Source organism: Callorhinus ursinus, unplaced genomic scaffold (assembly GCF_003265705.2).
Source record: "Callorhinus ursinus isolate GAN/ISIS: 27379988/994484 unplaced genomic scaffold, GSC_fseal_2.0 scaffold34, whole genome shotgun sequence".
Taxonomy (NCBI): domain Eukaryota; kingdom Metazoa; phylum Chordata; class Mammalia; order Carnivora; family Otariidae; genus Callorhinus; species Callorhinus ursinus.
Window position 1 is genome coordinate 1,419,965 of NW_027397096.1, and position 25,432 is coordinate 1,445,396.

General features: G+C 59.8%; 1 protein-coding gene across 3 annotated transcripts; it reads left to right on the plus strand.

The window, feature by feature from the left end:
* The first annotated feature begins 1,033 nt into the window (after positions 1-1,033).
* MYO1C (myosin IC) lies at positions 1,034-23,565 on the plus strand. Of its 3 annotated transcripts, none has more exons than XM_073879313.1 (32): positions 1,034-1,205; positions 8,359-8,514; positions 8,644-8,759; positions 9,332-9,530; positions 9,615-9,695; positions 11,370-11,549; positions 11,632-11,730; positions 11,927-12,040; positions 12,125-12,196; positions 12,492-12,611; positions 12,701-12,783; positions 13,007-13,112; positions 13,230-13,310; positions 13,611-13,702; positions 15,090-15,184; positions 15,265-15,311; positions 15,426-15,506; positions 17,670-17,775; positions 17,899-18,016; positions 18,639-18,752; positions 18,841-18,917; positions 19,251-19,319; positions 19,433-19,517; positions 19,615-19,774; positions 20,075-20,158; positions 20,895-20,988; positions 21,086-21,141; positions 21,265-21,400; positions 21,478-21,548; positions 21,637-21,734; positions 21,809-21,908; positions 22,341-23,565. In XM_073879313.1, the coding sequence occupies exons 1-32, from the start codon at positions 1,131-1,133 to the stop codon at positions 22,365-22,367; spliced, it is 3,192 nt and encodes a 1,063-aa protein (XP_073735414.1). In that variant the 5' UTR covers positions 1,034-1,130; the 3' UTR covers positions 22,368-23,565. The 3 variants fall into 3 exon arrangements, with proteins under 3 accessions (XP_073735414.1, XP_025706916.1, XP_025706915.1); XM_025851131.2 differs by lacking the exon at positions 1,034-1,205 and adding an exon at positions 1,973-2,114; XM_025851130.2 differs by lacking the exon at positions 1,034-1,205 and adding an exon at positions 6,825-6,997.
* The last annotated feature ends 1,867 nt before the right edge of the window (positions 23,566-25,432 follow it).

The window sequence follows — 25,432 nt, forward strand, 5'->3', positions numbered from 1 at the left end:
GGGTGGAAACAGGAAATGTGTGAGACTTGGTGTGCACTGGGTCTCTGTGCCTGGCTCCACAGCTGATAAGGGCCATTGTGTGGCCACCGGGGATGAGCCTGCCCTAGATAAATGTGCTTCTCAGAGGAAGGAAGGAAGCTTTGCTGGCCTTTCCTGGGCGGGGGATGCCATGGGGAGGGAAGGAAAGTGTGCCCCAGGGGAAGGTGCTTGTCCAGGGGGCTGTTGGGGCCAGCACCGGTCCCCTGGACTCCACCCCTCCCATGCCAGTGTCTCCCTCTGGAAAGGTCACTTTTCCCCATCCCCTTCTTACTTCCTATAAGGAATGGCTGAAGACCTGAGGGCTCAGTCCCAGGCCAGGGGAGTGTCAGCAGTGATTTAGCAACAATAAAGATAGAAAACAGGACATTGGGGGTGAGGGGCACCTGAGGGTACTATGGAAAAGTAAGAAGCCAACAGGGCTAAGGCCGCCCAGAGCCAGGGAGTCCAGTCCTCCCAAGCATTAAATGCCCCTGAGGAGGGCAGGACAGGGGCCTCCTCACAGTGCCTTCCTGCCTCGCCAGCTAAACTCTGCTCAACGTGGCCAGCCCCCAGCAGCTCTGGCCTCCCAAACTCAAGGGGCTCTCACCTGCTGCTGTCGGGGAAGGAGGCAAGCTGGGGAGACATGCTGGAGGGGCAGCCCTATTGACAGATCTTGTTGCCTTAGGGCAGGATGTGCGTTCTGGTTTGGGGAACACAGCTCTCTAGCTGACACCAGTGAGTGGGCAGCAGCAGAGGCCTGGCCATGGAGCTGTTGGGGAGTAAGATCTCCTACCCTTTGACCTGGAGGCCAGGGTCCCCCACGAGTGGCTGCATCAGCCTCTCTGGTTACCTGGGACAACAGGCATTTCCTCCGTCCCTCAGCCCCTCCTCTTCCTGCCCCAACCCGCTGGGCCAAGAGGCCTCCTAATCAGACCTGGGCTGCTCCAGCTGTGTCCTGAGGAGCTGGACCAGACACATCCCCTGGGGCTGGAGTTGAAGCTGAACCAAGTGGCCATCCCAGTGTGGGACCAGATTCCTGGCTCTGGGAGCAGCCTGAGCCAGTGGACAGGCAGGCTGTTGCTCAGCAAGCACCCGGGCTCTCTGTTGGCGGAATGGCGCTGCAAGTGGAGCTGATACCCACTGGGGAGATCATCCGCGTGGTTCATCCCCACAGGCCCTGCAAGCTTGTAAGCGGGGATGCTCTGGGCTGGGAGAAAGGGTGGCAATATCTTCCCAGGGCCCAGCAGCTCCCTCAAGCAAACCCCTCAGGAAAGAGGTGAGCAGAAGGGAGGGGTTCTGACCTTTGGTGGGACGGGAACAGGCTGGACAAAAAGGGATAAATGGAAGGATGGGGTAAAAGTTTAAAGCACCTCTTAAGAGCAGGATTTTTCAAAGCAGAAATCTGGGTTTGAATCCCTTCTCTTCCAGCTCCCTGGTCCTCGGTAGGCTGGGCTATGAACTGCGCATAACACGCAGGTGACAGGACTGCTCTGAGGCCAAAGGACTGACGGTGTATGTAAAGCTCCAGACGCATAGTACACGTTCAGTGCATGCCTCCCCTTTCTTCCGGCCCAAAGAACTAGGACTGGCCAGCTCAGAGCAGTACCTTGAGCAGGGAACGGGGTGTGTGTGTGTGAAAGCCACAAATGGGGAGGAACTGACCTGGCCTGGCAAAAGTGGGGCGAGTTGGGGGTGGGAGGACAGTGTCGGGTTTGCTCTGAGGTTGCATTCCTAGAATGAGGAGATGCACCCTTCCACCCAGCACTGCAGCGAGCGCGCCGGGTGTGGAGGAGGGAGGGAGGGAGTGTGTGTGTGACTGTGACGCGCCCCGTCCCGGGAGCTGGTTGCACAGTGTGCGGCACCAAGCGTCCGCGGACTCGGGCGGGGACCGGGGCCAGGGCTGGCGGGGGCGGGGCGGGGCCGGAGGGTTCGCGCGCGCGCGCGCGCGGGGGCCTGGGCCCTGCCGGGGATGACGACAGGCAGCGGCCCGGCCCCGGGCGGGCCCTGGGCGGGGAGAGCGTGCCGGGGCCGCGGACTCCGGAGCCGGCCAGGCCGCCCAGCCTGGCCCCCGCCTGCGCACCCGAAGAGCCGAGCCGGTGGGTAACGCGGGGCGCTGGCGCGGGGCGGGCAGCAGCCGCGTGGTCCCGGGAGGGCTTCGCTGGCGGGCGGGAAGGGGAAAAGGGCAGGCGGCCGGGCGCCAAGCCAGGCCCGGAGCTGCGGTGCGGGCGACGGGGGTCGCCGGTCCGGAGATCGCTGGGGCCGAGGGTCGGCCCCGGCCCGCCCTATACGGGGTCCCAGAACTCGGCCGCGTGGAGACTTAAGATTACTTGCGGGTAACGTGAGGGCGGGGAGGGGCGGCTGGGGTCGCAGGACCCAGGCACCCTGTGCGCCCTTGGGGCCCCTCCAACAGCCGGGCTTTGCCTCTGGGTTCGGGAGAGGCCGCCCGCGCCCCGCCCCTTCCCGTACTCCGCCCCCCCACTCCCCCGCCCTCGACCCCGCAGCGCCGGTTTCCACGCGCGTCTGGGAGCCTGTGAGGGCGGCGGCCAGGGTCTCCGAGATAAATGAGAGAATGAATGGTTGGCCCACGGCCTTGTTCAGTTCCCGGCACGCTCTGGGCCCTGTGATTCATTCATTCGTACAGGCATCCACGAGGGGTTACTGAGCCCCTCCTGTGTGCCGAGCTGGGTGTACGCCCCGGCGGGAGCAGTCTCCTGGGAGAGACTGACAAGGAAACCGGCGATTAGAGCGTGATGCGATAAGGAGGGGGCTATGTGTTGGGAGAGGCAGGAAGGGTTTCTGGAGGAGGTGATACCTGAGCTGAGTCTTCAAGAATGAGTAAGAGTCAGTCAAGTGGGGAGAAGGAGGGTGCGCCGGACCAAGGAAGGTGCAGGTGCAAAGGCAAGAACCTTAGGGAGAAAGCCACGTGTGACAGGGGTGGGAGCGGTTCCTTCTGGCTGTGTGTGGTGCTGAGGGAGGCATGGGGAGAGAAGGGACTGGAGAGGGCCACCCCTGGGATCACACAAGAACACAGGCGCACTGGCGGTAAACTGAAGAGAGAGTCTATATACAGGCACCTGGCAAGAAGCACTGGGTGTGAAGAATGGGTGTGGCACACGGAAGGGTGCCCTATAAACTTACACTCTATTAACCTAAGATGTTAATTGATCAGATATGCACTTGTAAATACCAAAGACTGTTGTGGGAAAATGGATTGGAGGGAGGAAAGCAAGGAGGGCAGTTTGGAGGTTGCTGCCTGATCCAGGAGCAGAAGAGTGAAGGGGGAGCAGAGGGAAGGTTTTAGCAGGTGGTGACTTCCTGGTGTGAGAAATGGAGAGAGGGGAACAGGCTTTTTGATCCCAGATGGTGATGACTATCTGGAGGTGCCTCCCCGCTTTCTACAGATAGGATATTGAACAAGGAGGAGAGGTCAGGGGGCAAGGTGCTCTGTCTACTTCTGCTGGGCCCCCAAGCAGAGGTGTCTGGCAGGTCAAAGGCTCTAGAGCTAGAGTGTATAGCCGTTGACTGGGGCCCTGTGAACAATCAGGTAGAGAGCCCTTTAGTCTGCACCTTTCACCTCCACTGCCCCTCAAAACAGTTCCCTAGAGTCTGGAACAGTCCTTGGTGGGACAGCCTGGGCCCAGACCTAAGATATGTTTGATGAATATGAATTGAGCACCTGTTCTGTGCCCAGTACTTCCCTGTGGGTGAGATAGGCGATGGTTCTTTCTGCTTCCCCAGTATGCCATGAGGCTGCCTCTGTAGAAATCAGCTTTTAGCAGAAGTCTGAGGGTCCTCAGAACACCCTCTCCAGACCTGCATGGTCCTTTGAACATTTGAGGCTGCCCACTGCGTTCCCCACTCCTCCAGAGGTCAGGCCAGAGAGCACCTGGCTCACACTACATAAAGGGCACTGTATGACCCAGGTCTGCTGGGTCTGCCCCATCCCTGCCTTTACAGGAAACAACACAGCTGGGAGGAGACCCAGAGGCAGTCTTGGGAAATCAGTCCTAGGTCACTCGTGTGGCCATGGCTTCTCCCCAGCCTTCAGCCAGCCCCTAGGTGCAGGGCCATGCTGGGGGCCCAAAGGCAGTGCCCACTCCCTAGCTGCTCCTCCTAAGGCCTACATGTCGATAGTCACACAACGCCAACAGGGGTATTCATTGGGCACTGCAGTCACGGGTTTACTGAGGAAGGTCCCAGCCTCTCAGGGTAGCGAGTTAACCTTTACAGAGAAGCGGAAGCTTGGAAATCCACCAGCCTCGCTCTCCGGTAGGGCAGCTCTACAGCAGCAGTGAGTGCTAGAGTTCCCGGTTCCAATCCCACCCCTCCTTCTACTAGTCCTGGGATCTTGAGCAAGTCATGCCCTTGCCCAGCCTCAGTTTCCCCGTCTGTAGGATGGGGGTAATAGCACAGAGCTCATGGCTTGGCTTCAGGGCATTGGAGGGAGTACCATAAGACAGCGCTGAGAATGCAAGAAGCGCCTAGCTCTGCAGCCTTGGTCGCGGTCTCTCTCACACCCGCGGCTCTCCGCCCCCCCCCTCAGCCCCCCCCCCAGCCCCGGGGCTGGCGCTTCCGTCCAGTGAGACGGAGCGAGCGGGGGCCGGAGCCGGGGCTGGGGCCGCCCCTCAGGCCAGCCGGGCTGCAAAGACGCCCCCTCCTTCCGCCGCTGGGCGGCGGCTGTGGGGGCGCCAGCGGGCATCCCGGGAATGCGGCGGCGCGGCTCGGGGTGGGGGTGGGGGTGGCCGGCAGGACCCCTCCGCACGCGGATTCCCCTCATTCCAGCCGCTTGACGAGGCAGCGGGCGGGGCGGGCTCTGCGGCCGCGAAGCTCCGCCCGCTCTCAGCTCCTCCCCTCCCTCCCGATAGCGGCCGCAGTGCCCGCCCTGTGCCCCCCTTACTGCAGAGAGCTGTGCTGCGGTGGGGGCTCTCTCGACCTCGTTCCCCCCCAGTCCCCTAAAGCACTCCCCACCCTGGATGGGCTGGAGGCAGAGTCCCCCTCCCGGCTCCCGCTCCCTTCAAGATTTTTTTTTTTTTAAGATTTTGTTTATTTATTTGACAGAGAGAGACAGAGCGAGAGCAGGAACACAAGCAGGGGGAGTGGGAGAGGGAGAAGCAGGCTTCACATTGAGCAGGGAGCCCGATGTGGGACTCGATCCCAGAACCCTGGGATCATGACCTGAGCTGAAGGCAGACGCTTAACGACTGAGCCACCCAGGCGCCCCCCCTTCGAGATTTTAAACCTGGGGGCATCGCGGAGGGCGCCCCCTTCCTCCCTGAGCCCGCCTCTGCGGGTGGCGTTTAATACCCCCCCCTCAGCTCCCACCCATCTCCCAGCTGCGCACCCAGTCCCCTGGCCCCTGCAGAAGGCCCCATCTCCCAGCTGGTGCCCTGCCCCCCCCACCCCGCGGGGTCCCCCTGGCCGCGGCTCCGGCCGGCCTGTTGTTTTCGAGGTAATGAGCCTCCCACGAGGCTGCAGCCCGCACCTGCCGCAGCCTCACCGCCTCTCCGGGGAGCCTGGGTCGGAGGGAGGGGCGCCCTGGGGCTTTGGGTCTCGACTCCGCATTTCCCCCCGGCTAGGACAAGTCCATGTCCGCCGGACTGCGCCTCGGGTTCCTTATCTGTCAGGCGGGGAACAGGTAAAGTTCTCGAGAGCTCTTTGTAACTGGCAGACACGCCTGAGGGGCTTTCCCCACTAGATAAGAAGTGGCCCAGGGCTCTTAGTAGGTCTGACCCAAACGTGTGTGGAATGAATGTCAGGCCAAGAGAGGGAAGTGCTTTTGAGAGACTGGGGAGTGCCTTAGCGCTTTTATCTTAGCCTTCTCAACAATCCTTTTAGGCAGCTATTAGCCACATTTTAAGGATGAAGAGGAGGTTCTAAGAAGTTGAGTGACTTGCTGCCAGTCATACCGCTTGTAAGAAATAGCCCAGTCTTGCAAGCATCAAAGGCTTTTAGCCATCACCACCTCCACCAGCGGTGGGATCTAAGCTAGAGTTGGCTTCTTAAGTGTTTCCAAGATCCCAGTGAGGGTGCGGCTGCTTAGGGCCGGTTTGGGAGAGGGAGGGTATCCTGGGGGATCCAGAGGGACAAGAGAGGGAGGCTCCCTCCAGAGGAGGAACAGAATTGAGGAGCCCCTGAAGCACAGAGGCCCTAGTTGGGGTGTCTGGGATAGGGGAGAAGGGTATAGGCCCCAAATGCTGAAAGTCGGACGTACATTTTCCAGATGGGAGAATGAGACCTCCATAGGGGCCGGACACAGACCGCGCTCGGCAAAGACTCCCTGTGGCCGTCCCTGTCCCTTGGGTGCTCGCTCCGTGCTGATTCGGAAACCTAAATAGATTTTCTTGGGGCTTAAAGACACAGGGCCACCCCCGGAGAGTACACAGGGGTGGACAGTGTCCCGCAGGGAGGCTCCGCCCGCCTGGGCGCGCCGGCCGTATTTGGACATTTCGATCTATTTTTAACTTTCCCGGGACTCGAGGTTGGGGTGAGGGGGGAGGGAAATCCTGCTTCCTCCGGGATCCACGGCCCTCAACCCTCGTCGCGCGCCTGGCCTGGTGCGTAGTGTAGACACGGCCCGGAAGTGAGTTCCGGGTCGGTGTAGACTCGGCGGCCGCGCGGGTTCCGGGCCCCACCCTGGAACCAACGACGTCCCTCCTGGAAAACCTGACTCAGGCGGAGCCCCCGCCTGGCGGGGAGCCCCGCCCCCCCTTTCCTCCCCCGCACCGAGATCCCCCGTAGTTCCTACTCCACCCCCACCAGCTGGACAGGGACCCCCGAGTCCGAGCCCCGAGGGAGGCGGGATCGGCTGGGGAGTCCCGCTTTCCTGAGGCTCGCGGAGGGGGCGGTGCAGGGGGCGGGCCGGCCCCTCCCTCGCTGACGCCGCCGCCGCCGCCGCGGCTGCCGCCGAGCCCCGGACGGAGAGCACCGGCAGCGGAGCAGGGCGCCAGGCCGGACTGGCAGGATGCGCTACCGGGCGTCGGTGAGAGGAGGTGGCGGGCAGGGCGGGGGTCCCGGGCGTCTCTCTGTGCCTCGCGGCGCCGCCTCGGGCCCCGCCAGGAAGCGGGCGCGGCCCAGGAATTTCGGGTGGAAAAACGTCCGGGAAAGTTGCAGGGGGAAGAGGCAGAGGCAGGGAGGGCCGTGGGGCGCTCGGACCCAGGGCCGGGCCAGTAGCACTCAGGGAGGGCTGAGAGCACGGAGACCCGTCACCCAGAGGGCAAGGGGGCGGGAGCTTCGGCCAGATTTGGCAGCAGCTTCGGAACAGGATGGGGGGGGGAGGCGGGGAGGGACAAGCCTGGGAGAGGCAGGCCAGACCCAGAGGGGTGCCCCAAACCAGAGATCTGGGTGCTCTGTGGTTGGAGGAGAATTGGGGGCCTCTATGGGATCTGTGCCCCTTCCCACCACTGCCACCTTGCCTTTCTCCGACCCTTGACACACTGTCAATTTCCTATAGTTCCCTCCCCCCCCCACCTCGCCATTTGAAGAGTGTGGTGTGGGGTGAGGGCCTCCCGGAGCCGATATGCGCTGGAGGCAGCTGGGCTTTCCGTGGTAAAACCCCCACCCCCTTGAGGCTTCTGGGGCTCTCAGGAGGAGAGTGTCTGGGGAGTCTGGCAGCTGGAGGAGAGGGTGTGGCCCAGCTATGAGAAGGAGGGCCCCCCCAACTTCTGGGGTGGGTGTCCAGCCCAGCTGGGATGGGAGGCCCCCTGGGGGAATCCCCCTCATGTGCTCTGGGGGTGGCCTCTTGCTTGGTCCCTAGACTCTCTCCCCCTGGAGATTTTGATGGGTGCGGGTGGCAGAGATGGCCCCACCCTGCCTGCAGAATTCACTCTGAGCCATTTGTCCTCCAAAGCACCTGTCACACGTGGCCCAGAGCTAAGGGACCTGAGGTCACCTGGTCTAACTCAGTTCCTCCTCCTTGAGGAGGAAGCAACCCCAGAGAGAGAAGGGGGATTTGTCCAAGGTCAACAGAGCATTCTTTTCATTATTCCAGGGAGTTTCTTCTCATGACCCCTTTTTCTCTACACAAAAGCAGTGCCTGCCTGGATTCAGTGGCCTTGCTTCCCGTGTCCTCTGGGTCTTCTGTGCCCCAGTGTCCTGTGTCTGGGTCCCATGTGTCCCACCTGGTCTCCGTTCTGTGTGACCCATGTCCTCAGTGTTCCAAGTACCAGCTTCCTGTGACCCAGGCCCACTGTACCCCAGCATGGTCTGTCTCTTGGGTGTTCTCTGCGTCCTGTGTCCATGGGCCCCTGGTTTCCCTGGGAGTCCCACAGGCTGAGGTGGAGGAGAAGCGGCCTTACCTCACCCTGCTGGTTCTGACCGTTTCCCGTGGTGCATTCCCTGCAGGCCCTGGGCAGTGACGGGGTGCGGGTAACCATGGAGAGTGCACTGACCGCCCGGGACCGGGTGGGCGTACAGGATTTCGTGCTTCTGGAGAACTTCACCAGTGAGGCAGCCTTCATCGAGAACCTGCGGCGACGGTTCCGGGAGAACCTGATTTATGTGAGGCCCAAGTGGGAAGAAGCTGGCAGGGGGGTAGTGGTGCTGGGGGCACAGACACAGGGCTGAGGAGGGAAAGAGGTATCAGGAGCCTCTGGGAGAAACCTCTGACCCTCCTCCCCCAACCCCCAGACCTATATTGGCCCTGTCCTGGTCTCTGTCAACCCCTACCGGGACCTACAGATCTACAGCCGGCAGCACATGGAGCGTTACCGGGGTGTCAGCTTCTATGAGGTGCCACCCCACCTGTGAGTGACCCCCAGCCTCTCCAGCCGTGACCCCCCCCATCTCCACCTAAGATGACCCCACCAGACCCTCACTCTAGAATATCCCTGACCTTCCACCTGGGATGAATCATTATTTACATGTGTGAGGGGTCCCACAATCCCTCACCCTAGAGTGACCCTGATCCCCACTTGACATGAATTTCTCAGCCCCATGTGGGTGGGACCTTGCCAGCCCCCACCCCAACTCCCACCCCTAGCTCCTTCCCCCGAACTCCACCTGGGCATGGCCGCCCAACCTTAGTGACTCTCTGACCCCCACTCTGAGGGACCTCCCAACCCCACCTATGAGTGACCCCAACCTCTTTATCTGAATGACCTCCAGGACCCCTACCCCTAAGTGATCTCCACAGTCCTCCATCGGAAAGCAACAGTGATCCCCATCTTCAGCTGTGAAGGACCTCCCTTGACCCACCCCCTTGAGGGTCCCCCAAGCCCCACCCACCAGCAAACTCCAACCAGATGTGGGAATCCCCCTCCCCTTCCTATCTTGCCCCACCCCGACCCCTCGAGTCCCTAACGAGCCTCTGTGGCAGGTTTGCGGTGGCCGACACTGCGTACCGGGCACTGCGCACGGAGCGCCGGGATCAGGCCGTGATGATCTCTGGGGAGAGCGGGGCAGGCAAGACAGAGGCCACCAAGCGGCTGCTGCAGTTCTATGCTGAGACCTGCCCAGCCCCGGAGCGGGGGGGTGCTGTGCGTGACCGGCTGCTGCAGAGCAACCCCGTGCTGGAGGTGAGGGGAACAGCAGCGTCTGCAGGGTGAGAGGGGCCGGGAGAGAAGGCCAGACATCCCTCTTACCCCCTCCTCTGCTCCTAGGCCTTTGGAAATGCCAAGACCCTCCGGAATGATAACTCCAGCAGGTTTGGGAAGTACATGGACGTGCAGTTTGACTTCAAGGTACCCGTAGCTGTGTCAGGGCAGGGGGAGTGGGAATCCCATTCCGTAGGCGCCCACTCGCCAGGTCTTTGGTACCAGCAAATATTTAGTGAGCGCCTACTCTGTGCCGGGTGCTGTTCCAGGTGCTGGTGGTACCACAGTGAAACAAAACAGACAAAAATCCTGCCTCCAGAGAGGTAGACGTGCAACAGAAAAATGTAATTTAGGTGACAAGTGCCGTGGCAAAAAATAAAATGAGGTAAGGGGTGGGGGCAGTTGCTATTTTAAACAAGGCAGATAGGGTAGGCCTCACTGAGAAGGTGGTACTTCGGTAAAAAGCTTGTTGGAGACAGGAGCAAGCTGTGCAGATACCTAGGGGAGAGAGTCCGGGCAGCGGGACTAGCCAGTGCAAAGGCCCTGAGGTTGGGAGTGTTTGGTGTGTAAAAGGACAGCCAGTGAGCAAGGCACCGAGATACAGGAGAGGAGGCTGGATGGTACAGGCACTTCTGGGTCTTTGTAAGAACTTCTTTTAAAAACTCTGAGTAGAGGGGCACCTGGGTGGCTCAGTTGTTTAAGCACTCGTCTCTTGATTTCAGCTCAGGTCACAATCTCAGGGTCGTGAGATCGAGCCCTGCATCGGGCTCCAGGCTCAGTGGGGAGTCTGCCTGAGATTCTCGCTTTCCCTCTCCCTCTCCCTCTCCCTCTCCCTCTCCCTCTCCCTCTCCCTCTCCCTCAAAAAAGCCAACCGACCAACCAAAAACAAAACAAAACAAAACCCACTAAAACAAAACTCTGAGTGGATGTTAACTAACTTGAATTTAAACAAAAACTTGAAATTAAAAAACAAACAAGGGGCGCCTGGGTGGCTCAGTCGTTAAGCATCTGCCTTCGGCTCAGGTCATGATCCCAGGGTCCTGGGATCGAGCCCCACATCGGGCTTCCTGCTCGGCAGGGAAGCCTGCTTCTCCCTCTCCCACTCCCCCTGCTTGTGTTCCCTCTCTCACTGTCTCTCTCTCTGTCAAATAAATAAATAAAATCTTAAAATTAAATTAAATTAAATTAAAAAATTAAAACCAAACAAACTCTGAGTAGAAGGGGAGCCATTGGAGGGTTTGGAACAGAAGCGTGTTGCGATGGGGCTTTTCTCTCAGATCCCTCTGGTGCGTTGTTGAGAGTAGATGGTAGGAGAAGCAGGCCGAGCAGGGAAAGCAGTTAGGAAGCTGATGATTGTTACATCGAGGTGACAGGTGCCGTGGCTGAGACCTGTGTGGCGGCCGTGTAGGCTCTGGATGTCTTGAGGGTGACAGCAACAGGATTGGCTGTGTGACTAGACGTGAGGTTAGGGAGAAAAAGAAGCTTCCCAGGGGACAGCAAACTTCTTGGCCTTGCAGACCTCGAGGGGCAGAGTGACCAGCCGCCAGGATGGGAAGAGCGGGGGGGGGGGGGGACACGGGGAGTTCAGTTCGAGGCCCATTGGTGTGAGCTGCCTGTCCGACAGCCAAGGGGAGCGGCCAGGTCGATAGGGCTGCATGCAGGCCCTCGTTTCTCAGATGAAGACACTGAGGCCAGAGGGGGTGACTCTCCTGAGTCCACACAGCTAGTGGCAGCGCCGGAATTAGAGACTGAGGAAGGAGGGGAAACCGGGGCCCATCCCCAGGCCCCCTGAACAGTCGCCACGTCCTGCCCTGCCCGCAGGGTGCGCCTGTGGGTGGCCACATCCTCAGTTACCTCCTGGAGAAGTCCCGGGTGGTGCACCAGAACCACGGGGAGAGGAACTTCCACGTCTTCTACCAGCTGCTGGAAGGTGGCGAGGAGGAGATACTGCGCAGGCTGGGCTTGGAACGGAACCCCCAGAGCTACCTGTACCTGGTGAAGGTGCGGAGCAGGTGGGCAGGGCCGACGCCCCCCAGTGAGTGCAGCACCAGGGCTGGTAACCCCGCTCTGCCCTTCCCCCCAGGGCCAGTGTGCCAAAGTCTCCTCCATCAACGACAAGAGTGACTGGAAGGTGGTCAGGAAGGCCCTGACAGTCATCGACTTCACTGAGGATGAAGTCGAGGTGAGACCTGTGCTGGGGACCTTCCTTTTCCTCCCTCTACACCCTGAAAATCTCAGTCCACTTTTACAGCCCATTGCTTCTCTCAGACACTCCCGCCACCCCAGTCCCCGCTCCCGCTGACCATGCACTGGTGGCCCTCATGGGCTCTCTGCCCCTCCTGGGACCCCCTCCACCTCCCCCCTCCCTGTTCGCCCAGGACCTGCTCAGTATTGTGGCCAGCGTCCTGCATTTGGGCAACATCCACTTTGCTGCCGACGAGGAGAGCAATGCCCAGGTCACCACCGAGAACCAGCTCAAGTATCTGACCAGGGTGAGTGGGCTGAGGAAGGGGCCAGGGCAGAGCAGGGGGGGGGAGGAGTCTACCCTCACCGTGCCCACCCCCCTCCGTTGGCAGCTGCTCGGCGTGGAAGGCTCAATGTTGCGGGAGGCCCTGACACACAGGAAGATTATTGCCAAGGGAGAAGAGGTAAGGTCAGGCCTTTGTCTCAGGGCTGGGGGGGGTCGAGGGTGCAGGTGGTCCAAGGCCTCTTCTGAGATTCCTGCCTCTGGCAGTGAGGCCTTGGGTCCTGACGCCGTCTTCCCTCTGATAGGGCCACTGTGCCGCTCCCCCCCATCCCCGCCGCCCCAATGTCCCCCACCCTCCAGGCTCACCAGGGAAAGGACAGAGAGGTGGAGGTTTTCTGGTGTGGAGCCTGAGTGCATAGAGGAGGGGGATGGAGAGGGGTCCTCGGCATTCCTCTCCTTTCTACCTTGGCTGGCAGCTCCTGAGCCCGCTGAACCTGGAACAGGCTGCGTACGCGAGAGATGCTCTTGCCAAGGCTGTGTACAGTCGCACTTTTACCTGGCTGGTCAGGAAGATCAACAGGTCGCTGGCCTCCAAGGTGAGGGCTTGGCTGGGCGGCTTCCCAAGCAGCGGGGAGGCGTGGGGCGGGGCGCCGTCCAACCCCGGGTCCCCCGCTCTTGGCCCTAGGATGCCGAGAGCCCCAGTTGGCGGAGCACCACAGTCCTCGGGCTCCTGGACATTTATGGCTTTGAAGTGTTTCAGCACAACAGGTCAGCACCCCCTTTCCCCTGCCTCTCTCTCCTCCCATCTGCCCTGTCCTCGCCCCGCCCCCTCTTCCCCCTGCCTCTGTTCCTGACAGTGCCCCCAGCCACACCCGGCCCTGCTCTGTGTGTCTTCCCTTAGCTGCTCAGAGGCCGCGTCGGGTCTCTCCCTGCCCTTGCTCCTCTTGTGCCCTCCTTGACCTACTGTGAGCTCTTCTGTTTCCCCTCACAGCTTTGAGCAGTTCTGCATCAATTATTGCAACGAGAAGCTGCAGCAGCTCTTCATCGAGCTCACCCTCAAGTCGGAACAGGAGGAATATGAGGCAGAGGGCATCGCGGTGGGTGCGAGGCTGCAGGTGTCCCTGTGGACACCCCACAGGAGGCCAGGCATTGGGGTCTTCTCGAAGAGGTGCTAGGACCCCATGATGATGCCTTCCTTCCCTTTTGCCCCTCAGTGGGAGCCTGTCCAGTATTTCAACAATAAGATCATCTGTGACCTGGTGGAGGAGAAGTTCAAGGGCATCATCTCCATTTTGGTGAGTCCTCCGCTCCTCCAAGGCCTCATGTTGGAGGCTGGGTAGGAGGCTGTTACTCCCTTCCCCATTCTCTTAGGCATGTCCACAGGGGGCCCGAGTTTGGTGTTGAGCCGGGACAGGGCAGGGCTGTGCGTGGAGGGTGAAGTGAGGTGCCGGCCTGGTCTGGAAGCAGTCTGTCGGAGGCTCCCTATGATCTGCCCAGTGCCCTGCATCTGTGCTTCCTGGCACAATGCCCCTGAGTCTCCTGTGCTCTCCAGCTCCTTCCCTGATACATCCCTTACCCTCTGCCACACCCCCCAGGATGAGGAATGTCTGCGCCCTGGGGAGGCCACGGATCTGACCTTCCTGGAGAAGTTGGAGGACACAATCAAGCACCATCCGCACTTCCTGACGTAAGCGGGGTGGCAGCGCAGCGTAGGGGCAAGGGCTCGCTTGCGGCAGAGAGCCCGTGAAGCGTGAGGTTCCCCCCCCCCCGCCCCGCCACGATCATAAACCACCAGCCACAAGGAGATGACTGGGGGAGGTGTACGCTGAGGACAGGCGCACAGGGCCACAGGTCGTGTACCCACAAAGTAAGAAGCTAAGAGGAGCATGGCTCCCTCTTTATTCTTGTTTGAGAATGAAACTTGCTAAGATTTTTTTAGTTTCCTTATTTGGAAGTTGGGTTTTCTTTAAGGAATTCCCTGAAGTGGGGAGGAGAAGAGAGGAAGCAAGCACCTCTGCCCCAGCTCTGTCCTGCTGCTTCTCTTCCCCTCACCTCCTCTAACCCGAAGCAACCCTGTAAGGACGTATCCGGGGTGCTGTCTCCACTTTACCGAGGCTCCAGGAGGTGAAGCCAATTGCCCGAGGTTATCACGTACTTAGTAAGCTGCAGAGCTCGGACTCGGGCCTGGAGCTGTTGAATGCCAAAGCCCTGAGCATTTTTTGCTTAATTGTATCTGAAAAACCTTTTTCTGATTGCAAAAATAAGGATGCTCATTAGAGAAAAGTTGGAATGTGTGCCAAAGCCGCTGGTTATCCTGTCACCCAGAGGTCATCACTGTTAACAATTTGAGGCATTTCCTTCCTGCCTTTTTCTATATGTTTTTGGTTTTGTTTTGTTTTTTTTTTATAGCTGAGAACTTATTGTGTATAAGGTTCAGGATCATGTTATATCCTGAGTATTTTCCTGTATCATCAAACGGAAAAATTTCCTCAAAACACTTCCTCCGGCAGCTCTAACTCACAGATACTCCACCGTTCCCCCCCCCCAGCTTCGGGGGGCCCCTGGCCAGCCTCCAGGTTTCTGCTGGGTAACAAGGCTGCCACAGACATCTTTGTGCCTTACGTCTCTGCCTGTATCTCTGGTTAGTTGCTTGGAAGAGTCCTTAGAAGTAGAAACTGGCTTAAAGGATACAAACCTGCTTAAGACTTCAGTAATCTTTGGGGGCAGATTCCGTTCTTAGAATGTAGTACGCAGTGCCCGGCACTCCGAGCAAAGTCACGCAACAGCCATGGGCAGTGAAGCAGGCCTCTGCCCAGCGCGCCCGGCCGTGCGGACGCCTCGGGCCGGGTCCTGGCCCCGTGGGACCCTGGGCAGGGCTGTGTGCCTCCCCGAGCCTCCGCAACTGCCTCTGTGCAGGGAGCCTCACGGCTCCGCTCTGTCTCCCGCCTGGGACAGAGGGCTGTGCCTTGGCCCCGGGCATACCTGCTCCTTCCCGGATGCCTGGTTCCTCCTTTGAGCCTCCTCAGCAGATAGGGGCTCAGGCCAGCAATCTGTAGCTTCCTCTCCTTCCCCAGGCACAAGCTGGCTGACCAGCGGACCAGGAAATCTCTGGACCGTGGGGAGTTCCGCCTCCTGCACTATGCTGGAGAGGTGACCTACAGCGTGGCCGGTGAGGATTCTGGAGCTGGGTCCCTCCAGTGGGCAGGGAGAGGGGCTCTCCCTCACTTCGTGTCTGCTCCCCCTTCCCAGGGTTTCTGGATAAAAACAATGACCTTCTCTTCCGGAACCTGAAGGAGGTGAGGAAGACTGCGGAGAGGGATGGGGGTCTGGGCACCGACTGACCGCCGCCCCAGGAATCTGCCCTGCCTGCCCGCCGTGCCCTGACCCTGAGCCCCGCTCTGCCCCCACAGACCATGTGCAGCTCCGAAAATCCCATCATGAGCCAATGCTTTGACCGGAGTGAGCTCAGCGACAAGAAGCGGCCAGAGACGGTGCGGAGGCTCTGGGACCTGAGGGAGCATGTGTGTGTGCACGTGCATGTGTGGACGCGTGCTGCCCGAGCCAGAAGCTGGCGACACGCACGGGCGCTGCGTGTTCACTGGCACACCTTTGTCCACGTCTAGGCGGCTGCCCGTGGGTGCATCTGTGTGAGCTTCCCCGAGCGCGCCTGGCCCTAAGTGTAGACCCACCCGTGCACGCCTGAGTCCTTGCGGGAGCTTGTCTGTGCGTGGGCACTGGTGTGCCTCCACCCACTTGGCAGACATTTGGATCAGACGTTACGAGGCACTTAGGATGCCAAGATGAATAGGTGCTCTCATAGCAGTGTACACAGGGCGCTTTGGAAACTTAGAATAGGGAACAGCAAATTGCCTGGGGGTGGGGGGCGGTCAGGGAAGGCTTCCTAGAAGAGGAAGCGTCTGAGATAACGTGGGACCCAGTAGGTGGTTGTCAGAGGGACCGGTGGGAGGGCACTGTAGGCCGCGAGAGGCCCAGCAGCACAAACAGCCCAAAAAAGACCAGGAGATCCACAGGAGAGTGACATCATTGAGGAGAGCGGCTGGGAAGGGCAGGTGCGGCCAGTGGTGCCAGATGCTGGGAGAGCGGTGGTGAGCTCGGGGGCAGAGGTGTGGCTGTGGGGCGTGGCAGGGGGAGGGCCCAGGCTGGGAGGAGCTGGAAGCCGGGGTGCTGCAGGCTGCTACATGCCGGCAGGGCGGGAGGAGACCGTGGGTGGCCAGCGTCTGACTCCCAGGCCCCTGCTCTGTGCTGCGTACCCCACATCCTCCCGCTCTGGGAGGACACTGGCACTGCTGTCTGGGTCTCTCCAGCAGCTGCGGGTTCATGTAGCCACTGATCTCTAGGGGCGCCCAGGCAAGCCGGACTCCACTGGTCTAAAATATAAAATAGGCCCTTGATGGCACCGTGCCCCGGGGCCTGTGCCCTCTGTGCCCCTAACTCAAGGATCACCCTCCACCCAGTCCCGCACGCCCAAAACCTGGGCGACCTCCGCTTTCTGCTGGTAGAGTACTTCTCAACTCCTTCGCCTCGGCCCTTCCCCATAACCCCTGCTCCATTTCAGTGCTCTGAGCCAGCCAGCGTCCTCCCTGCCCTCCTGGCTTCCTAGCTGCTCTTGCTGCCCACCCTTCACATACCCGCTTAGAGATATTCCAGAATGCAGACCTGTGCCTGCTCTTCCCTCACTCCAGATTCCTCACTGGCTCCCTGTCTCCCTCAGGACCAGTCATTCTCCTTAATGTGACTCTCCAGCCCTGTCATGATACTGCCTCTGCCTGCCTATCTCTAGATAGGACTAGAGATTGTCCTGTCTTGTTGGCTCCCCCACCTGGGTCCTTGCACTGCTTTTAGCTCCCTGGGCACATCAAGCTTTTGCGCAGGCTATCCCTCTGCCTGAATACCTTTCTCTCCTCTCTTCCTTCTGGCTATCTCCTACGTATCCTTTAAATCTCAGCCCAAGGGTCATTTCCAGTTGGCCTTTCCTGATGCCCCCTACCCCACAGACTAGATTAGTTGCCCCTTCTTGATGCTTTTGGAACCCCAGGCACACACCTCTGTCCCTAGTGGGATTGCAAGTCTGTTGAGAAGTCTGCTTCTCTCACAGTCCTGAGACCCGTGAGGGTCCTGCCAAGCAGTGTGCAGAGATAATGGTTGGATGCGTAGTAGGTTGTGTTGTTAAGGAATGTGGCCTTGAAATTCTAGAAAGACAAAGAGTGGGCATCAAAGGGAAATGTAGAATTGGGGCTCTGGGGAGACCTGAGTAGAGTTTTTATTGATTTTTTTTAAGATTTTTTTTTTAACTTTAAGTAATCTCTATATCCAACTTGGGGCTCAAACCCACAGCCCCAAGATCCAGAGTCCTGTGCTCCACCGACTGAGCCAGCCAGGCGCCCCCTGAGCAGGGTTTTTAGATGTGAGTGAGGTTCCTAAGTGGATGTCTCTAGCCCAGTCTGGCCCCTTTCTCTAGTGTGATCAAGGGGAGGCAGAAGGAAGAAAGAAGCAGGGCACAGGGTAGCTGTGGGAACTGGCACTGCTCTGTTCCAGGAGGGGGCCTCTGCAGGGTTCAGCAGCCCTGCCTCAGTGAGGGGCAGCTGCAGGGATCCGCAGCCTTGGCCAACCTTCCTTTTACCTTGGCTGGCCAGGTTGCCACCCAGTTCAAGATGAGCCTCCTGCAGCTGGTGGAGATCCTCAAATCCAAGGAGCCCGCCTACATCCGCTGCATCAAGCCCAATGATGCCAAACAGCCCGGTAGGCCCCTCCCACCCTGTAGGCCTGTGAGGGCTGGAATCTCCCCTGCAGAGGTGAAAGGCCATCCATGGGTGAGGGTCTGCTGACCACCCTGTTACCGCCTCCCCCCCTCCCCCCGCCCAGGCCGCTTTGATGAAGTGCTGATCCGGCACCAGGTGAAGTACCTGGGGTTGATGGAGAACCTGCGTGTGCGCAGAGCGGGCTTTGCCTATCGCCGCAAATATGAAGCTTTCCTGCAAAGGTGGGGGCATGGCCTGGCTCAGCGCCAGGGAGAGGGGTAGGAGGCTAGGAGCCTTCCAGATCCTGAGAGAGGGGACAGGGATTCTCAGCCCCATTTCAGAGGCTAGGACACCGAGCTTCTGAGCTGCTGTGGGACGCATGCCAGGGGCCCCTCTATTCTGCAGGCCTGCCATCAAACTAAGTGGACAGAACATCAGCTCCCTCCCCTCTCCCCCATCCACTTCCAGCCCTACCCTCATAGAGCACCAGGTTCGGGGTCCATAGGCAGGCATCCACCTGCTTGTCACCAGAGAAGATGGTAAAACCTGTGAAGGGGACAGAGTTTCAAAAGCTCAGAAAGCATATAGCAGCATTGTGGTTAGTCTGAGTTAGGGGCTGGGGAGCCAGTCAGGTTTGAATTCCATCCCTGCCACTTTCTAGCCCGATGGCCTTAGGCAGATGAGGATACATCAGTTTCCTCATCTTCTAAATGGGCATAGTGACAGAGTGACCTCCCCGGCTTTTCGTGCGCTGCAAGTCAGTGGGAGTACCCAGCAGGTGCCCAGGAAAGCTGGTTTGGGCCCCCAGAGGAGGACACTGGTTGGAGTGGGGGCTGGGTGAATCTCTGCTCCTCCTGTCCCCAGATACAAGTCACTGTGCCCAGAGACATGGCCCACATGGGCAGGACGGCCCCAGGACGGGGTGGCTGTGCTGGTCAGGCACCTGGGCTACAAGCCAGAAGAGTACAAGATGGGCAGGTGAGTGGTGTCTGCCCATACCCAGTGTTGGCGGGGGGGGGGGGGCACAGGGATGGCAAGCAGGGGCTGATCACGGCTGCCCTCTCAGGACCAAGATCTTCATCCGCTTCCCCAAGACCCTGTTTGCCACAGAGGACGCCCTGGAGGTCCGGCGGCAGAGCCTCGGTGAGAGACAGGCCCCACCTTTCCTGTCCCAGTGGGGTCTGTTCTGGGAAGCAGGAGAGAAATCACTGCATTTGGGCCCCACCTCCCCCACATTCAGCTCCCCTCCTCCTACCAGCACCAGCCCTGCCGCCGATGCAAATTCTGAGCGTGCTCACACATTCCTGGGCCCCCTCCCTCTGTCCTTCATGTATTCTCCCGTCCCTCCTCTGTCCTCTCCCTCAGTAGCTCCTTGGGCCCCTCCCTCATTCGTGCCACTCAGTGAGCTCTGGCAGCACCAGGCCCCCAGCTGGTTCCTTTGGGCTCTGGCCAATTGATTTCCTTTCCCAACCACAGCCACGAAGATCCAGGCCGCCTGGAGGGGCTTTCATTGGCGGCAGAAATTCCTGCGGGTGAAGCGATCAGGTTCGGTGGGGGAGGGGGGGGAGGGCAGGGGTCTCCAGAAGGGGCAGGGTCTGGGGCTAGGGTGGGCCACCATGGCGAGGAAATCAAGGTCAGCTGTCTTGTGGTCCCCACAGCCATCTGCATCCAGTCCTGGTGGCGGGGAACGCTGGGCCGGAGGAAGGCAGCCAAGAGAAAGTGGGCCGCACAGACCATCCGGCGGTGAGCACTGGGGGCAGCACCAGGGGGTGGTGCAGAGCCAGGGGGGTGGGGCGTCCCTGGGTTTCTCACTGCCACCCTGTCGGGCCCCCACCCCCAGGCTCATCCGCGGATTCATCCTGCGCCACGCACCCCGTTGCCCTGAGAACGCCTTCTTCCTGGACCACGTGCGCACCTCTTTTTTGCTCAACCTGCGGCGGCATCTGCCCCGGAATGTCTTGGACACTTCCTGGCCCACACCACCGCCTGCCCTGCGTGAGGTCTGTGGCCTTCCCTGCCGACCTAGGGACCATGAAAGCGCTCGGGGGGGGGGGGGGGGGGGGGGGGGGCTAATAATCTTGTGGCCAGAGAAGAATCTAGAGGACTCCCCAAGGGAGGGGAACTGGAGCTAGGCCATGGAGAATGAGTTCTTTTGAGAGAAAGGGCTCGGGAATGCAGGGGTTGTCCAGGTGGTGGGGGTGTCGCTTTGGCAGCAGGCCTGCACTGGGCATACGCCAGTTGTCTTTGGAAGGGAGGGAGCCGGGCCGTCCAGGTGCCCTGACCTCTCTTGTGCCCCTCAGGCCTCGGAGCTTCTCCGGGAGTTGTGCATGAAGAACATGGTGTGGAAGTACTGCAGGAGTATCAGCCCCGAGTGGAAGCAGCAGGTGCGGAGGGCGAGGAGCCAGGCGTGGACCAGCCAGGGAGTCGGGGAGGCCGTGGGCTCCCCACAGACAGTGCTGGCCAGGAAGGAGCACTTGAGCCCTGGGCGGGCAGCATGGCCTCAGATGGATCCCAGGCCCTGTTCGGCCTCGTGTATGAAACCAAGGCTGGAATGGATTTTGGGTGGCGAATAGGATTGGTCCTCTGGGCCATCTCCACAGGACTGGTTAGAGGCTCCCCAGAGCCCCGGGCTGAAAAGACCACAGGTTCAGTCTGATCCATTGGTAATATCTGCCATGGTTCCAGAGAGGGCCATCCGTGACTGAGTGCCTCGTATTTGCCAGTTCAGTAGGGGATGATGCTAAAGGACCCATCAGCTCAGATGACCTGTGGTAGTTTGGAGTATCAGCAATCTTGCCAGCTTCAAGATGCCAAGCTAGAGCTGAATATTGGGGGCCCCGGGGCCTGGTATGATGGGCACTTAGCCCCAAAGTCGAGCCTGGCCCCCGACAATGCTGTCATGACCCTTCTGGGAAGCCCTCTGCCTCGTCGATGGGGACGGGGGCAAAGCAGAGGAGGGGTTCAGCAGGAGTGTGGGTGGCCGGGCCTGGCCTCCGGTGCTGGGGCCAGAGAGAAGGCAAGAGCCTGTCTCAGTTCCTGAGGCTGGCCTGCTCCTTCCCACCCCCTTGACGGTTCCCACCCCTTCTGATACCTCCCCCACGCCTCCCCCCTTCTCCTCAGCTGCAGCAAAAAGCCGTGGCTAGTGAGATCTTCAGGGGCAAGAAGGACAATTACCCCCAGAGTGTCCCCAGGCTCTTCATCAGCACACGGCTTGGTGAGGCCCTGACTTCCAGTGCTCCCTGCCTCCAGCACCATCCGACTTAGTCCCCTCTCCCCTCCTCTGACGTCCCACTCCCCCATCTGGGTTGCAGGTGCCGACGAGATCAGCCCCAAAGTGCTGCAGGCCCTCGGCTCTGAGCCCATCCAGGTGAGATGCCCGTTCTGCGGCCTGAGGCCTGGAGCGGGGGGGGGGGGCCTGAACAGAGAATCACAGGTCGCCCTGGAGCCCCCTCAGCCGCTCCCCTGACCCCGGCCCCGCCTCCCACCGTAGTACGCCGTGCCCGTAGTGAAATACGACCGCAAGGGCTACAAAGCCCGCTCCCGGCAGCTGCTGCTGACCCCCAGCGCCGTGGTCATCGTAGAGGACGCCAAAGTCAAGCAGAGGATCGACTATGCCAACCTGACCGGTGAGCCAGAGCCCGGGGTTGCCTAGGGAGGGCCTGGGCTCTGACCCTTGACCCCTAACCTCTGCCCTTCCCCTCAGGGATCTCTGTCAGCAGCCTGAGCGACAGCCTCTTCGTGCTGCACGTGCAGCGGGAGGACAACAAGCAGAAGGTACGTCTTTGGGGCCTGGGAGGCAGGGCCGAGATGGGTTCTGGAGATCTGGGCAGGGCCTGACCCCTCCCCCTCCCGGCCCCCCCAGGGGGATGTGGTGCTGCAGAGTGACCACGTGATTGAGACACTGACCAAGACCGCCCTCAGCGCCGACCGCGTGAACAACATCAACATCAACCAGGGCAGGTGAGGCGGTTGGGGCTGGTGAGGGGGCCACGTGTGCGCCCGCAGGCGGCCCTCACACACCCCCTTCCTTCCAGCATCACGTTTGCAGGGGGCCCCGGCAGGGATGGCATTATCGACTTCACACCTGGCTCAGAACTGCTTATCACCAAGGCCAAGAACGGGCACCTGGCTGTGGTGAGTGGCGCCAGCAGGTGACCGCCGGCCTCCCTACCAGTAGCCCCAGGGCTAGGGTGAGCTTCCGGTGGCCACGCTTCCTTGGCGGCTTGGCAGAGCCCAGGCACCTCATCCACGGGTCTCCATCCAGGGCGCATCAGACCACCTCTTTCATCCCATTGCCCATGGAGGCCCAGAGAGCGGGGCCATTCGAACCCCCACGGTGCCGACAGTCATAAAGATGGCAGCATGGGGGTGGGGGGTGGGGAAGGCCTAGGGGCATTTCGGGGGCTGCTGGAGGCAAGGCCCACTCGGTCAGGGCAGGGAGTCCTATGGGAGTAGGATCAGTCTCCGGGACTGAGGTCACCAGGCACCCACCCCTCCATGAAGACAAGCAAAGCTCCTCTGTCTGCTCCCTGCTCACCACTTGGGCTTCTCTCTCGGCCCCTGCAGGTGGCCCCACGGCTGAACTCTCGGTGATGAAGGCGCCCCCTGGACCCTCTCCCACCTCCCAATGCTTTGCTTCTCCCCCCTCCACTTCCCACTTACCAAAGACTCGAGCTTCTAGACAGGGACCCAGGGACACCTCGAAGCCCACCGACAAATTCCTGCCTTTCGCTCAGCCCTCTCTTGAGGGAGCAGCGGGGGCCAGGGAGCTGCCCCAGGTGTGGGCCAGGCCGGGCCACAGCAATAGGGAAGCTGGGGCCAGCGGCAGCCATGCCAGCCCCACTGCCGATGCCAAATATTTGAGAGAAGGGAACTTTTGCTGAGGTTTTCTCTGAGATTTTTTGATGCTTTATAAGAAACTATTTTTTAAAAAAGCCATTTTCCCACCCCGAGACACACTGGATGTGTTTTCCCTGACTCCAGCAGGGCAGGGAATGTAGCTGAGAGGTTGGGCGGTCTGGGCCCTGGTGCCCTCGCTCCTGCCCGGGCCACCCTCTCCTCTCCATTCCCTTGGCACCTTTCCATCTGTCTGCCTGTCTGCCCACCTGTACCCTTCACCGCCCGCTCCGACATCCCCCTGGGGGCCGAGACCACCTTTGCCTGCCCCCCCTTCTTCCTGCCTTAAAAATGCCCTTCAAAATCATCATCCCAACCTGAGGATGTCCTGGAGTGGGGGAAGGAGTTTTAGACCACAGAATTTGCAAGACACGGAGATCATCCAGTCTAGCTTCCTGGTGTGACAGAACAGGAGACAGAGCCCCAGGAGGAGAAGGGACTTGCCCTTCATCTAGCAGGTTGGGGCAAAACCGGGACTGCAGCCCTGTCTTCAGCATACCTCACTGCCTCTCCCAGGGACAGACTCATGTCTTAAGGGTGCATGTGGCTCCCTAACCAGCAATCACCCTTGGGGGCCAACAGGTGGGAGAAGCACTCCTGCCTGGGTCTATGCCTTAGGATGACAAACACCTTGTCTATATACTTTGGCCCCGATTCAAGGATATAGGGCCTTTCCTGGCCCCTGACCCCCTCCCTGTCCTGGGAGCCCGGGGAGGAGGCTGGCCTTGGGAGGAGCTGCGGAGGCATCACCTCTTTCTGCTGCTTCCCCCCACCTCCCCAGAGGGCCTGGGGGCTGCCCAACTGCCTCTGCCTTCCTGGGGCGGTGGGTCTCAGCCCACTGCTGACACTTCTGCAATCCAGAGAAACACTAAATAAAGCAATATGTGTTTGCCAATGCCTGGCTGCTCGTGAATGTTAGGAGAGGGAGAGCACCCATAAAAGGCAACCAGCGGTCTTGTATTAGAATTAGAATTGTATTAGAATTGTATTAGAATTTTTGCCTTGTCCACAGAAGGAAGAAGGCAGGGCTCCTTCCCCGAAGGAACGTAGAAGTAACCAGTAGCTGCAACATGGACTTGCTCGCTCTTTTTTTTTTTTTTAAGGCTTTATTTATTTGAGAGAGAGCAAGCACGAGCAGGGTGGGGGGCAGAGGGAGAGAGAGCGAGCACGGGGGGTGGGGGCAGAGGGAGAGGGAGAAGCAGACTCTGCTCAGCAGGGACCGGATGTGGGGCTCGATCCCAGATCCCTGGGATCATGACCTGAGCCAAAGGCAAGACACTTAACTGACTGAGCCACCCGGGAGCCCCTGGACTTGCTCTCTCATTGACTGATCTACAGCAGGGCTGCTCAGCCTGGCCCAGTGCCGTGGGCCAGGGGAAGACACATCACACCCAGCTGCTGCCCGGTGGTCCTCAGCCCGGCGGACAGACACAGCCCGGTGTGGGAAGTGCGGGACCCCGGGGGCACACGGACTCATGACTGGCTCAAGTCAGGGAGAAGGGTCACAAACCCTTCACAGAGAAGATGACCTTTGGCGTGGGTCCCAAAGGATAGGCTCCAAATTCTGTTGCAAGTGGCAAATATCATCTAAATCGGGTTGGGCAGAGAAGGCATTTATTAGCACTAGCAACCTACCAGTCCCAGGGTAGGGCTGCTTCTAGGCACTCAAACATTGTCAGGAATGTGTCTGGAGCCATCTCTTGGCTCAGCCTTGCTCTGGTGGCTCCGTCAGGCAAGCTCTCCACTCATAGCAAGGCTGCGATGGCCACCAACAGCCGTGGGTGTTCATTCTGCCAGGTTAGCATAGGAGGTGGGAAAAAAGTGTCTTTCCCAGTCAGCCGAAAATCTCAGAGCCGACGCACGGTGGACCAACTTGAATGAAGTGCTCTTCCCTGACTCAGTCACTGTAGTTAGGGAGAAGAGCATATTCTGACATGTGCCTGCCAGGCCTGGGTCCTGTGTCTAAGCCCCGACCCCACCCCCAGGACAGAAGTGGCATGAACCACACCTGACTCGTGGTCCAAGAGCGGGGAGCCGATGGCTTCCCAAAAGATCAGCAGAGTGTTGCCTCCAGAAGAAAGGGAATGAGTGGTACAGGCTGCCTCCACAGAACTCCTCAGCAGATGGCTAAGAGTTTTCCCAAGTGGGAGAGGGGTTGTGAGCAGAAGGAATGGCACGTGAAGGCTTTACAGGCAAGAACAAGTTTAATTTGGGGTCAAGCTGCCTGCAGAGGCGTTTAGATTCAGCCTCTGGGGCTGAAGTTCCTGATGAATGTGCGACTGTCTTGGGCTTGAACGCAGTCCTGTGCGCACACCTAGATTTGACACCCCCCCCCCCCCGCCCAACAAATTACAGAAAAATCAAAGCACCACAATAATTTGTCCGCTCTATCAGTAGCAACAGTGGCTTCAAGGAGCCGACAGATAAGATAAGCATTGTGCCGGGCGCAATGACCAGCTCTACGACTGCAGCAACACTCCTTCCTCTGACCAATTGGAATGTGTGCCAGAGTGACGTCACAGACAACCCCCAGGGACCCTCGGACCCTTGTCCTTAGAGAGGTAATCAAGAACGGTTTGCACCCCCAGCCTCACATCCTGCAGGAAGCCCAGGGCCCTCCGGGACATACCTGCCCATCGCAGGGGGCTAGTTCAGGCTCTGGACGAGAGCCTCCCCCCGACTCTCCATTCCTTTGTTCCACCGGGATTTCCTTAATGCCTATTGTGTGCCAGGCTCTCTGCCAGGCACTTGGGATACAGCAA

Bases quoted from the DNA above. Each gene is read 5' to 3' on its own strand.
- MYO1C (XM_073879313.1), top strand. From the start codon at position 1,131: ATGGCGCTGCAAGTGGAGCTGATACCCACTGGGGAGATCATCCGCGTG. The intron at 11,550-11,631 runs GTGCGGAGCAGG...CCTTCCCCCCAG, and splicing joins GCTACCTGTACCTGGTGAAG to GGCCAGTGTGCCAAAGTCTC. The intron at 12,784-13,006 runs GTCAGCACCCCC...TTCCCCTCACAG, and splicing joins GAAGTGTTTCAGCACAACAG to CTTTGAGCAGTTCTGCATCA.